General features: G+C 42.8%; 1 protein-coding gene across 5 annotated transcripts in view; it reads left to right on the top strand.

The window, feature by feature from the left end:
- LMBR1 (limb development membrane protein 1) overlaps positions 1-16118 on the top strand; it is a 142546-nt gene that overhangs the window by 45646 nt on the left and 80782 nt on the right. For all 5 annotated transcript variants that reach the window (XM_075062199.1, XM_075062198.1, XM_032783879.2 and 2 more), the window contains one exon: positions 11627-11730. In XM_075062199.1, the coding sequence (XP_074918300.1) occupies positions 11627-11730 (104 nt within the window). The remainder of the gene's footprint in view (positions 1-11626; positions 11731-16118) is intronic.

The raw sequence follows: 16118 nt of genomic DNA, 5'->3' as shown, positions 1-16118 counted from the left end.
TAAACAAAATGACACAAAAGAACATGCTTCTGAAGTTTACCTGGAGTTCAGTGTACGTTTTTATGTTGCACATGCTTGTTCCATAAGTCAGCTGTTTACTTTTCTTGTGCATAGTAAGTACACATCTATCATAACTCTTGAAACTGACAGCTGACTAACAAAACCAACCAAATTCAATCTTTCTATCTGATTTCTAGGTAACTAAAATAAGGCCACATAAAGTGCAGAAAGTGAAAGGAAACCAAATAAAAGTAACCTCACAAACTGATATAGTACTTCCACATTGTATAAATATGGGTAACAGGAGAAATAATATTTCATGCTCACTGGTTCACTTACGGGGAAAGGGACTATGCAAACCTGCTTCCTCTCACCCAGTACTTGCAGTTAAGAGTGGCTGAGAGGCTCTTGCTGCTGTTTCCCAAGGGTGAATGCTCCATGACTGGTGGCAGGATTTTCTCTATTGAGGGGCCCTTGCCTTTGGAATTTGCTTTTCTTCATTCCTGATGAGTCTAACAGCGTTTGGGGATGTGGCGCGCACACATTCTTTAGCATTTGACTGGCTGCCTCCATTATGTTGTTTCATGTGTGTTTGGGGTTTTGTGTAATTTTGTTTTCTGTAGCTGCAAGTTAGGACTACATTTAATTTTTTGTGCAAGTCCATGGACTTTACCAGCAGTCAACTTGTACAATAGGATTTCAATCAGTCCATTCTAGCCAAAGAAAGGGAGTAAAGTGTATTGGGGGGGGGGGGGGGGGGGGGAAGTGGTTTGAAAATTATTTAAAAAAAAATTGCAAGGGAGGAAAAGGTGATCACTTACCTTGATCAGAACTAAATGGAAATCTCATCTCTTTTGTAGATTGATAGATTCTAAGGTCAGAAGGGACCATTGTGATCATGTAGTCTGATCTCCTGTATAACACAGGCCATAGAACTATTTTGGAGATCTTTTAGAAAAACATCCAATCTTGATGTTAAAAATGGTCAACAATGGTAAATCTACCACAACCCTTGGTAAATTGTTCCAATGTTTAATTACCCTCACTGTCAAACATTTACACCTTGTTTCCAGTCTGAATTTGTCTAGCTTCAATTTCTAGCCTTTGGATCATGTTACACCTTTCTCTGATAGAGTGAAAAGCCTAATAATTATTTGTTCCCCATGTGGATACTTTTAGACTGTAATCCAGTCACCCCTTAACAATCAGTTAGTTCAGATAAATCAGTTGAGCACTTTGAGTCTATCACTATAAGGCTTGTTTTCTTTAATCATTCTCGTGGTTCTTCTCTGAACCCTCTCCAGTTTATCAGAGTCTTTCTTGAATTGTTGGCACCAGAACTGGACACAGTATTCCAGCAATGGTCACACCAGTTCCAAATACAGCAGTAAAATAACCCCTCTACTCCTACTTGAGATTCCCCTTTTCATGCATCCCAGGATCTCATTAGCTCTATTGGCCACAAGCCAGGAACTAGTCTGATGACTTTCAGGCAGATCTATAAGCCTCATTGGAGGAACAGCAGCTCTCTGCTTAATGTCATTCCAGGGCTTGGAATTCTCTCCTGCCTGGTAGTGACAACAGACGCCCTAGGCCTTAGCGTGCTCCATCCCTGCTTCTAGTCCTGTTCTTAGTACTGCTCTAGCTTTGTTCTCACTCTGGCCTCAAGTTGATTTGCATTAATTACATTATTGTGCTTTAATTCTTCATTAATAGAGCCCCATGTCAGCCACTCCATTATCTTGCCTGAGATCAATGTCAGGCTGAAAGGCCTTTAATTCCCTGGGTCATCCCATTTACCCTTTTGAAAAACTGACACAGCATTAGCTTTCTTCCAGTTTTCTGTAACTTCTAAAGTGTTAACAGTCCATCAAGCTCCACAGCTAGCTCTTTTAAAACTTGTGGTTTCAAGTTATCTGTACCTGCAGATATAAAAATGTCTAACTTTAGTAGGTGCAATTTAATATCCTCCATCGATACTAGGGAAATGGAAAGCGTATATGATGAGATGAATATCATCTGTCTTTTCCCCCAAACACAGAATGGAAATATTTATTGAACACTTCTGCTTTCTCTGCATTATTACTGATCATTCTACCACTTTCCTCTAGTAATTGACCATTACTGTAGTCAGGATTCTTTTTGTTCCTAATATATTTAAAAAACTCCTCCTTATTGTCCTTAACTCTGCTGGCTATGGATTTCTCGTTGTATACGTTTGCTTCCCTTATCAGTTTTTCACAATTCCTAACTTCTGATTTATATTCATTACTATCAACTTACTTTCTTCCATTTGTTATATATTATTATCCCTCCCCCTTTCTTTTTACAGCAACTTTCACTTCCCCTCTAATCTAGATTTTTTTTTTAATCTTCTTTCATAGAATCATAGAAGATTAGGGTTGTAAGAGACCTCAGGAGGTCATCTAGTCCAACCCCCTGCTCAAAGCAGGACCAACCCCAACTAAATCATCCCAGCCAGGGCTTTGTTAAGCCAGGACTTAAAAACCTCTAAGGATGGAGATTCCACCACCTCCCTAGGGAACCCATTCCAGTGCTTTCCCACCCGCCTAATATCCAACCTAAACCTCTCCCACTGCAACTTGATACCATTACTCCTCGTTCTGTCATCTGCCACCACTGAGAATAGCCAAGCTCCATCCTCTTTGGAAACCCCATTCAGGTAGTTGAAGGCTGCTATCAAATCCCCCCTCGCTATTCTCTTTTGCAGATTTTCCCAGTTATGGGATTGACTTTGATGTAGGGCTGGTTTACACTTAACTGTATTGCTCAAAGTTGTGAAAAATTTCATGCTCTGTGCGATGCAATTAAGTTGACCTAAGCCCTAGTGTCGTTGTCACCAGGGGCGGCCCTAGGAATTTTGCCACCCCAACCAGGGCAGACAGGCTGGCTTCCGCGGCGTGCCTGTGGACAGTCTGCTGGTCTCGCGGCTTTGGCGGACCCTGCGGGAGGTCCTCTGAAACTGCGGGACCAGCAGACCCTCCGCAGGCAAGCCGCATAGGGCAGCCTGCCTGCCACCCTCATGGCGCTGGCAGAGCACTCCCCCCCCCCCCCCCGCAGCTTGCCACCCCAAGCATGCGCTTGGCGTGCTGGGGCCTGGAGCTGCCCCTGGTTGTCACAAGGTCAGTGGAAGAATTCTTCTGTTGATGTAGCTTCCGCCCTTAGAGAGGTGAATTTACTACAACAACAGAAGAACCTCTTCTGTCGCTGTAGCGTCTACACTGTAGATGCACTGTTGCAGGTAGCTGTGCTGCTGTAGCATTTCTAGTGCAGCTATATCATTATTGTTCCCTCAGTAGGTTCTAAAAGGACTACTTGTCCTGTATGTTGGAAAGGAAGAAATACAATTACTAGAATTTGTTTTAAGTACTTCACACCAATCACTTCATCTGAGCACCTCCTAAATGCCTATACTCTTCTTCGAGGAGCGTCCCTATGGGTGTTCCACTGTAGATGTGCTTGTGTCTGCGCTGCTGATCAGAGAACTTCAGTAACAGCGTCCATTAGGCCTGCAGATGCGTTGTCTCTCCTCGTGCTGTGCCGTGAGGCTAGCCCACATGTGTGGGCTAATAACTCTCAGTTCCATCTCAACCGCCCCTGTTCATTAGCAGGTCTATTAAGACTATCTTTTTATTTTGCATACCTATAATTAGAGCTGGTCTCCCTGGGGAGATCAACACTACTGCAGTCAATGCAGCAGGGATTGATTTAGCGGTCCTCCAGCTCTCCGAGAAGAGTAAGGGAAGTCGACCGGAGAGTATTTTCCGTCAGCTCAATGCCATGAAGACACTGGGTAAGTTGACCTAAGCTATGTCTATGAATAACGTAGCTGGAGTAGTGTAACCTAGGTAGACTTACCCCATAATGAAGAGAAGCCATTAGTCTCCTAGTTACAGTTCTAATTGTAATCTTCTTTTCCTTTCTTATTTTATCCTTGAAAAGAAAAAAGACTTTAATTTCTTTCCCGCTTTTTCTCCCCCGCCAGGGACCCTTTCCCCTAATGGGATATGCCCAGTTTGCTGGGCTTAAAGTGCTTCACTTGTAAAGAGGTGATTTCAGTTGCGAACAAGTGCTCTCCGTGCATTTGCTGCCTTGGAGAAGGCCATGTATGACAGAAGTGTGGTCTTTGGCAATAACTCTGGCCAAGATCCTGCAAAGACAGAGTGCTCCACCAGAAGATCATCTTCAATAAGGCAGCTCTCTGACCCCAGGTGCCTGGTAGACATGTATTTTCCCCATGGCTTTCTACATCTAAGGGCTATGGGTCAAGGAAACAGGCAGCAGATCCCTCTCATAAATCATTAAGAAGAGAGGGAAGTCCCCATAGTGAGCCCTGAGGTAGTTGTAAGTGGTCACCCTCTTGGTATCATCGGCACCGCGACCATCTCAATACAGCACCCCTGGCTCACAGAAGCCGACAGCAAATGGCATCACTTACAGGTCCATTGACCCGATGGGCATGGGCATCGAGTCATCGGCACCGGACAGGAGTAAGCACTTGTCTAAAAAGACGCTCCTGGTGCACATGTCCACATCGTAGCTGCCAGTGATGGCTTGCCCATTACAGGAGCAACCGGTGCAGGTAACATGCCAGAAGCTATTGTGACCAATGTAAGGCCATTATTCAGGAGGGCCAATTAGTGGTAAAAACATCACTGGAATCTGCCACTGATTCAGCAAACATGGTGGCTAGGTCGATCTCCATGGTTGTGGTGATGTGATGAGCATCATGGCTCCATTTGTCAGGCTTCCTGAAAGAGGTACAGTCTACTGTTGAGGAGGTTCCTTTTGAGGGCACAAAGTTGTTTACCAGCAAGAATGATGCTTCCCTTCGCACCCTGAAGGACTCCTGTGCTACCCTCCAGTCACTGGGTATCTATATACTTGTCAAAAGAGACGATTTAATCCCCAATCCTAGTATAGACTACATGCGTCTCAGTATCAACCTCAACGCTACTATGAGCCACAAAGAAGGAAGGGAAATTTCCTAAACACAAACCACCTCATCCACAATCTTTGTCCCAGCCTTCTACATTTAAGCACCACTTTTGACAGGCAGGTTGAGGTGCTGTTAGACTACTCCCCATGACCAACACAGCCAACCATCGTTCCACACCCATTTTGCCATGAGTGGCGGCATTCCGCAGTGCCTGGGAATGCATAATATCAGACCAGTGAGTCCTCAAGATTGTTCAGACTGGATACTCCATCCATTTTACTTTCCTACCCACTTTACAACCCCCTTCCCTGTTCCTCTTTAGGGCCCTTTGTCGTGATTTTACTATGACAGGATGTAGAGCATCACCTACAGTTAGGAGCCATAGAACCGGTACCTCAACATCTACGAGATAAGGGATTCTACTCTCATAATTTTCTAATACCCAAAAAGAGGGGAGGTTGGAGACCTATATTTGAGCTCCGAGCTCTCAACAAGTTTGTGAAGGCTCAGAAATTCAAGATGGTCACCTTATCAACTATCATTCCACCTTTGGAACAGGAAGACTTGTTTTCGGCCCTTGACCTTTAGGACGCCTATTTTCATATCTCAGTCCTACTGGCTCACGGATGATTTGTCAGTTTCACTCTGGGACACGACCGCTGCCAATACAAAGTGCTCCCCTTTGGGCTATCATCAGCTCCGAGCAGGGCTGGCCTTACCATGAAGTGAACTAAGGTGGCTGCCTCAGGTGCCAGACTGTGTGGGAGTGCCACTAGGACCCAGAGTGTAGAAAATTGTGTCTGCTGCTGGTGCATATGTATTCTCTCTTCTCTAGATGCACAGAGATGGTAGAGTGCTGTGCTGGAGGAAGAAGGGCACAAGAGACACAACAGGCAGGCAGGAGAAAAGATGAGAGGGAATAACAGAAAGCAAGAGCTGCAGGGAGAGAGAGGAGGAGGAGACTCTTATGTACCTTTCTAGCACCCTCAGGACCCTGGACTGATTAACACCAGTTTCTCAGGGAGCTTCCTGTTTCCTGCTACTTCCCTGAACCCACTTGAGGAGAAAAGGCAGTCAACTGAAGTAGTAGGAGCCAGTTAGGCCCTTAAGACGCTGATATCTTCTCTCACTCAGGCCCTGCTATCAGGCTGCTTATTTCTCCCCTTCAATTGAGTGTTGAGAGCCACTATAGCTGGCACAGAACAGCAGTCATGCGTGAAAGAAGAAAATGCCCCTGTGGGGCAGCATTCAGAAAAAGAAAGAAAGCAAAGGAAGCTTTCCTATCTATCAGGAAGGAGCTCTCCTGAGATACATAGACACAAATGTTCACTGTGTCCGAAAGAGCCCTTTGGCTCCAGTGAGGATGTGAGTGGTGAGGAGATGCCTGATCTTCCAGTTAGTCAGAGTGCAGGTGACCTGGCAACTACTGCAGAATTCACATCTCTATCTCAAATGGATGTAACGATGCACATTCTTGAAGAAAAGTGTAGATCAGAGAAGAATGTGGTGGAGGCACAAGAAACAGCTGCTGCTGAGTTTAGTTCCTTAAGTCTAGATGATCGAGGACTGTGGACGCCCTTGAGCAGTAGCTTGAGGGACTTCCTTGTACTGCATGTGCCACAGTAAGTGAAAAACTTCATGGTCTCCAAAGACAATGAAAATAGAAGTTTCCATCCAACACGTTACTGGCGTGAAATCCCCAATGGTGACAAAGTGGAGAGCCCATGGAGTATGTACTCAAAAACCCAGAATGATGCATACTGTTTTTGTTGCAAACTCTTCCAGTCTCATGTTCTAGCCACATTGGGTTCTACAGGAACAAAGGACTGGAAAAATCTGGCTAGAAATCTGGCATGCCATGAGGAGGCAGTAAATCACCAGAGAGCATTCCATAGGTAGAAAAAGCTTGAGATGAGACTAAAGTTAAAGGCCACCATAGACGATAAGCATCAAGAGAAGATTTCATCAGAGTCTCTTTACTGGCAAAATGTTCTGAAAAGGCTTATTGTCATTGTGAGAATGCTTGCTGCCAAAAACAGATCAACTGTATGTGCCAAACAATGGAAACTTCCTTAAAATTGTGAACTGATGGCCGAGTTTGATGCTGTACTCCAGGAGCATCTAAGAAAAGTTACCACCCAAGAAATGTACATACACCACTACCTTGGAAAAACAATTCAAAATGAGATCATACAGTTACTGGCAACAAAAGTCAAACAGAAGATTGTGGCAGATCTGAAGTCAGCAAGATATTACTCTGTTGTTCTGGACTGGACACCTGACATCAGCCATATGGAACAAATGACTTTAATGGTGCGTTTTGTAACAACAACAGAACCTAGTGAAAATGTCCCTGCAATGGTGACTGTCAGAGAGCATTTTCTAGAATTTGTTGACATTATGATACTACAAGAGCTGGTATGACACAAATGTGCTTCTTAAAAAGCTGGATGATACTGGAATTGTGATAGCTGCCATGAGAGGTCAGGGCTGCAATAATGGTGCTTTTTTTGTCCCATGCAGTTCTCATTCATTGAACTTGGTGGTCAGTGATGCAGCACCAGCTTCTAGTGAGGCTGCTGAATTTTATGTAATTCAAAGCATCTGTGTATTTTTCTCTGCATCACTCATCAATGGCAAATTTTGAAGCAGCATCTTGGGAACATCCTCTCTGACGCTGAACCACTGAGTGCCGCACAATGGAAAAGTCGAGTGCAGGCGATAAAGCCTATCAGACACCAAATTAGGAAGATAGATGATGCCATAATAGAGGATAATGCTATGACAAGAACTGTTTGTGGAGAAACAGTGGCAGAGCGCAATGGAATCACCAGAAACATACATAACTTCAAAATTCTGTGTGGCTTAGTGTTATGGCATGACATACTGTTTGAAATAAATGTTGTTAAGCAAGAGACTTCCAAGGTGTTGACCTTGATATATCTGGAGCAATGGAACAACTGCACAAAGCAAAGTCATACCTACAGTCTTACCGGTCAGATGAGGGATTTCAAAATGTTCTGAAGAGTGCACAGAAGTTGGCAGAGGAACTTCACACTGAAGCTATTTTTCCACCCATTCAAGAATACAAGAGTCACCGAAGAAGACGACATTTTGATTACGAGGCACGGGATAATCCCATAAGAGACCCCAAACAACAGTTTAAAGTTGAATTCTTTAACCAGGTGCTAGATTGTGCAATACAGTCAGTTAAAGAATGTTTCATGCAGCTCAAGGAACACAGCAATATATTTGGGATGTTGTATGATATTTCAAAACTCCTTACTATACCTGAAGAAGACCTACACCAGCAATGCAGGACACTAAAGACAGTGTTGACACATGATGACATGCATGCTATTGATGTGAGTGATTTAGGTGATGAACTGAAAGCCCTTTCAAGCCACACCAAGACAACAGGGAAGCTATATTATATACACTAGCTGTCAGGAGAACCCTGGCCTTCTACCTGGACAGATCAGCGGCCTTCAGGAAGTCCCCGTGACTTTTCCTCTCCTTTGTGGAAAGATCCAAGGGCTCAGCAATAGCAGCCCAAAAGCTCTCTAAGTGGGTCTCGAATTGTATCAGTGTGATCAAGTTTGCAACTTGACCCCTCCAGACTCTGTTCATGCACAGTCCACAAGGTCAATCTCCTCATCCGTCACCTTCTTCAAGAATGTCCCTATCTCAGATCTGTTGAGCGGCGACATGGGCGTCAGTCCACACTTTTGCAGAACTCTATATGATCACTGGGAACTCTGCCTTTGATGCCATCTTCGCCTCGATGGGTCAGTTACAGATGACAGCACTGACTCCGAAGTCCCAGCCCTCCAGAAGGGGAACTGCTCAGGAGACACCTACAGTAGAACACCCATAGGGATATTATTTGAAGAAGAAGTTACTCACCTTGTGCAGTAACAATGGTTCTTTGAGATGTCTCTCTCTCTGGCTGCTCCACAACTTGCCTTCCTTCCCACTACTTCGGAGTTCTTGTCTATGACTGTGCGGTAGGGAAGAAACTGAGGGGAGTTAACCCACATATGCTGACTAGCCTCGTGGCGCTGCACAAGGAGAGACAACCCCTGTATGGGCCTAATAGACACACCTACCAAAGTTCTCTGATCAGCAGCGCAGGGACATAAGCACACCTACAGTGGAGCACCCATAGGGGGATACATCTTGAGGAGCCATCATTACTGCACAAGGTGAGTAACTTCTTATGGTAAGAAATATATTGTTTCTCCTTATATAATCAGTTGTCAGACTGAAAATGCTACAGAGCGCAGGCCATTGTTGGTTAGAAGGGCTCAGTCAATGTCTTATCTGTTTTGTTAGACCACTAGCTTAGTTTCATGTTAAAATATAAACCAGTGGTTCGCAGCCTATTTACCATTGTGGGCCACATATGGAGCTCTTTGTTACGTGGGCTGTATCCACATAATATCAGCTGATTGGGCCACAAGCAGTCAGCAGGCCACGGGTTGAAAACCACTAGTATAAACATTTGAAATGTATGGAAAAATCATTTTTGCTTTGTACAGTGATACTTATGGGATCATGAAAATCATTGTAAAATAAGTTTCCCTTTTACAGCAACTGATGTAGGAATTAAGTTCTATATGACTGTTCAGTAAAAGCTGTTATGTTTCATTGCAAATAAAACAATAACCATATAACAACATTGTGTAGTAAATATAAGTAAGTATATTAAAAATATCTTACAGAAGACTTCTGGTAATAATTATAATATTGAAACATGTCATCTAAAAGATGTTAATTTTTCATTTTTGAAATTACCACTATGTTTGAAAGACTGAGTTATGTTTCTGTCATACAGTAGTTTACTCTTCAAGTGTGTGTATTTAGTGTACCCATTGCTGTGGTGTGTTGGCACTAGTAAAATTGAGAACATAATCTAAAACGCCATTTCAAAAGACTGAGCTTTTTTCCATAGCTCCCCACTTTAAACATCACTATGATGTTCGTGCTATCACTCTTCTTTTGTTGTAGGAAGGCTTAATCCTGTGTCCAGCACATGGATATGGACTAGATGATCTCTTGAGGTCCTTCCCAGCCCTACATTTCTATGCTACTATAAAGGTGGTAAGGTCTGAGCTCAATCTGTTACTTAAGGAATGGCATTTCAAATATGAGTGTGCCATAAAGATTCTTGTCCCTGGAAGCCTCACTCTCTGGGCACACTCTGTTTGATCATTGCTCTCATGCTGGGTTGTGGAATGATATAGACCATTCCTGAGAGTTGATTCCCCAGCCCATTTAGGACTTGGGAGATCTAGAGTAGGATTTTGAAGTGCATTCTGTATTGGAGGATGTTGGAGAGCGTGCAAAGCCCTGGAGTAATGTTTTCTTGCAGCCTGTGTTTCTTAAATGAGACTCAATTGCAGCTGCCTTGGGGATGAAAACTGAAGCCACAAGTGCACTGTGTGTGGCAGTACTCAAGTTTATTGGTGACTGTAGTCTGGGTAGACTGTGGGTAAGTCAGAACGTGATAAGGAGGAACACAGTGTCCTGCACAGCTGGAGATGAGAATGGTGGAGAAATGTGTCTAACCACCAGTGACTTTGTCCAGAAGATCTCTGAGACTGTGCAAAGTCTTGATTATTGCATAGATGCCCAAGTGGAAGTCTAGAGTAATCTCTTCAGACCTTCTAACCATCACCTCCTCTGCCTTGCCTTTGTTCTGTTTTAGCCAGCTGCTGATTTCAGTTAGACATGGGTAAAATGGCAATATCTGCATTTGATGTAGAGATGGTGTTATCTGTGTATTGCTGGCATTAAAGTATGTTGTGCCTCAGTCCCCTCTAAAGGGAAGAATAGGAGAGGGAATAGAACTGAACCTTCCAAGAATCAGTGCTGGATGAGACCATGTACTTGAAATTATTATTGTGTATAGACAGCTTAAAAATGATCTGTAGCCTGAAACTGTACCATCTTGAGGTATAATCTCTTCAATTTTCACAAACTAAGCAATTCAGGGTTACTATTTGATGTCAAATGGAACACTTCAAAGAAAAACCCCGTATTCTGCAACAAATGGGGTTAGTCATTCAGCAGCTGACACTTACCTTAGAATCAGTATTGTGCTGGTGTTCAGGAAGCTGCTTGAGCACTGGGCTATTGAGTTGAAATATACAAAGATATTTAAGCATGTAAAGATGCAGGTAAGTACCTATTCGGATTTATAAAAGTGCCCAAATTAAGTGTCTAACTCCCATTGCTTAGGCCCCAAACACCTTTGTAAATATGGCCCTTGGAAACATATTAATAAATTTTAAAGAACTGTCTTTGTAGCTTAAAAATCCCTGGTCACTATTCACAAGAAAGGATACTGTAGAAAAATACAGTTTTAGTAACTGCAGTCTGTCTTCAAAACTTTGCCGCAGTTTCAATTAGGTATTGACTTTTGGCTTAAAATTTCAGGACATTGAGGTTGCTGCCTTTCAGTGATGGGTTATATGAATCTTATGTATATGTCAGATCTTCATTTATATTTATACATAAATTATTATACATGCTCTGTATTTACCCATATAAAGCCCACCTAGTTGAAAGGCAGTGTAGCGATGTCAGGAATTTTAATAAGTATTATTTAAAGAGTCTTTAGTTTTGAAAAGTAATGTAAACATTTTCTTCTGATTTTTGCAGGTTTGTGGAATCTTGCTTCCCTTTTTTCCAATCTTTGTTTATTTGTGTTGATGCCCTTTGCCTTCTTCTTTCTGGAATCAGAAGGATTTGCTGGCTTAAAAAAGGTAGGTAAATATATTATTTGTAGAATTATGAATTCATAAATACCAAGTCCCAAAGCCGTAATTACAGTAGCATCATGCAAATCATGATTTTTCATTTACAGTGTGACTGCAAAGGATAGCATACAGTAGCAAAAAATTCATTGGCTTCTGTATAGTTTGGACCACTGTTATGGGCTAGTTTCCTTGAACTTGTTTTATTGTAGTAACCTAATTACATACTTTAGTGCAGACTAGGCCTAAAAAATTCAATAAACAGTTAGATCAAGCCAGATACGTTGCTCAGGGCTGTGAAGAATCCACACCCTTGAGTGATGTAGTTAAGCTGACCTAACCCCAGTGTAGATAGCACTAGGTTGATGGATTCTTCTTAGGGAGGTGGATTTACCTGCACCATTGGGAGAATCCCTCGCATCGGCATAGATAGGGTCTACACGGAAGCACCACAGCTACGCAGCTGTAGCATTTCAAGTGTAGAGAAGCCCTTATAATTTTGGTGGCACATCTGTATATACCCCTTATTTGCTGTTTGATGTAATTATTTATTAAGTAATTTAAAATGTTCTCAGTGTTGTACAAGACATAGTATACAGTCAGGGACTGCCCTGAAGAGGTTAAGATATAAACAGTGTACACAGAAGTGGAGAAGACTTCCAGGATTCTTGATGTTACAGTGCGACGGCACCTGTACCGTAGTTAAGCTAGTGTTAGAGTTGAGTTTTAGCAGGAGCTTTAAATCTTTATATTGTACAGATCCCATTGAAATGAGAAAAGACTATACACAAAATATAAACTTTGAACTCTCTTTGAATTTTCATAGTGAAAAATGAATCCATACAGAGAATAAGTCTAAAAATTATCCCTTTTTGTAACTTTTTACTTCACTGTCTTCCTTTGTACTCCTTCTGAAAGAAATCTAAATCACTCCAGGACCTGTCCCGTGTCTATATGGTTGCTCCTTGTGGTGATTCCTAGAATATCAGTTATACATATATAGTGTTTGCATATAGAGTATTTTATAACTCTTCAGCCATAATGGAAAACGTGTGCCAATGTGAACCTGCTCAATTTTAATTTGATGACAAATCTGCTGTAGCATGAACACCATAACTCACATCCAGCAAGGGTGATGGGGAGAAAGAAAGACGTTTTCCTTTGCCTCTCCTAAATGTTGTTCAAATTCTCATGCAGTTTAGTAAGACTTTTGAACCCCAGCTTTGAAGACAGCTGTGAAAGCTTCTGAACTCCCTCCTCAGCCTATCTTTATAAATAAGTTATCAGGAAGCTTATGCAAGGTCACGCAGGTACAGATCCTGAGTATCCACTACACTGTACTGCTATTCAGAGTGACTAAGCTACTTTGCATTATTCCATCTCTTACCACTATAAATCACATTCATCTTCCAGAGCCAGAAATAGAATCCATGATTGGTGATCACCAGTATTCTGTTTTAACTAGTGAATAGTAGTGTGTTGTGTGTCTCTCTGCGCCTAATCCATAAAACAGTGGTTCTCAGCCTTTCCAGACTACTGTACCTCTTTCAGGAGTCTGATTTGTCTTGCGTAGCACAAGTTTCACCTCACTTAAAAACTACTTGCTTACAAAATCAGACATAAAAAGACACAAATGTCACAGCGCACTATTCCTGAAAAATTGTTTACTTTCTCATTTTTACCATATAATTATAAAATAAATAAATATTGTACTTACATTTCAGTGTGATGCTTGAGCCTTGTCTGAAGCCCAAGCCCTGCTGCTCAGGGCTGAAACATGTAGCTTAGCTTTGCAGTGCTCCTTGTGGCATGGGGCCCTAGGCAGTTGCCATGCTTGCCAGCCCTAATACTGGCCCAGCACTTGCAACCCCTCTAACTTCCCGCTGGGGGTCACAACCCCCAGGTTGAGAAACACCAATCTAAATATGTGGAGTATCCCTAGGGATACATGTACCTTGGTTAAGAATGAGACCTGCATCTTCCAGGGCAGCGTGACAGCTCTCATCTTGAGAGCTTGGCTGTTTATCACAGGCTGTAAAGGCATCCGTTCCTTTAGCTCTGGAAATCATCAGTTTAGTCCTCTGTTGGCCAAGATGGCAGCAGTCACATTTACAGGTGTCCCACATTGGCATGTTTGTGGGATGAGAAGTATGCTTCATACTGGTGATGATGGAGGGCCCAGAGGAAGTGGGAGCAATACAGGAAGCCTGTTCTCCAGGCCACAGCCATTTTCCAGAAGTGTGTGAGAGGCTACAGAGTGTTTCAGGCAGTAATGGATGCAGTCTCTTTCACGGAGATTCCCTCCAACTGACAGGTTATGTCATATCCTCCATCTAAACATGGAGGATTGTTCCTGATATATACCTTCATTAACCTTTAAACAAGAATAAAATGTTATAAAGAATTTACTCGTTCATCACAACCACACGCACTTTTCAGGAGTGTTGAGGTAGTCAGGAGCAGGACCATCAGCTCTGTTTCTCCCTCTGATTTCCAGGTAGGTGCAACTCTTACTCTGGGGAAGTGTCCACTGAGGTACACCGATGCTGTATAGAAAACCCAAGAAATTGGCAACAAAAACTGTTTAGAAACCATTAAAGTTGTGGCAGTTCACCCTCCCCCTCCCCAACCTTAAAAGAATGGAAGCATTCCTTTCCACTTAATATTGTCTATGGTACTATTGATGATGTACTCCCTCACTCCATAAGGCTTCACTTCCATCTTCAGCTGATACCAAAAAGCACCTGAGCTACATCAAACTTGTACTCTAACACAAAACCTTAATGGTTTTAGCAGTCTTGAGACAGATTAACTGCCCGAATGTATGGAATATGTGACAGTCAAATATGCTGGTCTGTTGATATTAAAGCAAGTGAGATCACAGTTAGTTTTGCATTAGAATGCAACAGCTGTGGCTTCTTTGCATCACTCAGATGGCATAAAGGGATCTGAGTGCAAATTCGCCTGTTGTAGGAGGGGAAATTCTTGCAGCACATATGTACCAAATCTGGAGCTTACACTTGCCAGCCCTCTTCCTTTCTGGTGGTGAGGCAGAGCAGAGCTTTGCTGTGCCAGTCCCCTGCTTGCATAGGGTTAATTTAGGACCCTAGCCTAGTGGCACAAATAGAGGACCCCGACAACTGCTCTAAGTTGGATCAGGGTCACAGATGAACTTCTTAATTAGGGAACCTTGTCTTGTTCCCTGATATCCCATCCATCCTTCTGTGCAGAGCAGAGCTCTGCTGCAGGAGAGAATGCAGCCCCAAATACCTAATTTTTTAGTAATACCATATCTGGTATTATAACATCACTGCTTTTTGAATAATTTATACAGTCATCCCAAGTAAAAATAAATACTAAAACTTGTATAGAAAGGCAGTATCTACAATAATACAATAAAGATGGTATAATTTAAACTGCTCAGAGCAACAAAAGATTCTTCTTGAGGTGATGGTCCACACAGATTTCACTCTTGGTGTGCATGTGCTCAAGATTGGATTCCTTTTGCACAGCAGCATCCATGGGTACTCTTGTGCCCCCTGTAGCCAAGGTCATGAAGAGTATAGTGGACTCAACTACCATTCAGTTCCTGCTCACCGACGGTGGCTGCAAGATGAAACCATGTGCAGTGACCCTAGTCCTTCCTGAATGAGATTTAACTTTAGATTTAGTCATAGTTAATGTTAGCATAGTTAGTTGAATTAGGTTTCCTTTACCCATTGCCTTTAAACAAAAACAAAATCCAACTTCATAGTTACTTTTTTTTCCCCCTCCCAGTCTCATCTTCTCTGATACAGACACTATGTTACTAGGCTTTAAGAACTGTCCCTCTTGTGACTTGGTTATGCCTGTTAGTGATGGGTACTCCTGATGTCTCATTTGCCTTGAGGAGGGACACACATTGAAGCATTACTCTATATGCTGTTCCTCCTTGAAGTGCATCTAGAAGTCAAGGGAAGCAAGACTCAAATTCTTGCTCCTTGAGAAGCCCATGCAAGTCGCCTCTGACCTTGAGAGACTCACTAGATAGATCAGTTGCTTCCTCTGACTGCCTCTGTGTGCTGTGACTTGTTCCTGGGCCACTTGTTCTTGTAGATCCCTTCATCAGCTGCATTTGAAAGGGCAGGAAGGAGCTAGGCATCGATTGCATTCTCGAACTCCCAGTAGGAATCACTAAAGCCATAACTCTCCCCAGGCTTCTATCAAGAGCCGTAAATTAGAGACCTGCTCTGGCACTGCTGTGCCAAAGAGGAAGACGGCCTAGATGGTTCCTCTTACCGCAAAGACTCCACTGCCCTTGAGGCCAAATAATTGGCACAACCCGGCACAGCACTTGGTATTCAGAGCCTTAGGACTGAGCACTTCCCTTTTAGTACTGACATCAGCTACCTCCCTGG

This window comes from Chelonoidis abingdonii, chromosome 2 (assembly GCF_003597395.2).
Source record: "Chelonoidis abingdonii isolate Lonesome George chromosome 2, CheloAbing_2.0, whole genome shotgun sequence".
NCBI classification, from domain to species: Eukaryota; Metazoa; Chordata; order Testudines; family Testudinidae; genus Chelonoidis; species Chelonoidis abingdonii.
This window is presented reverse-complemented; position numbering and strand designations above follow the sequence as displayed.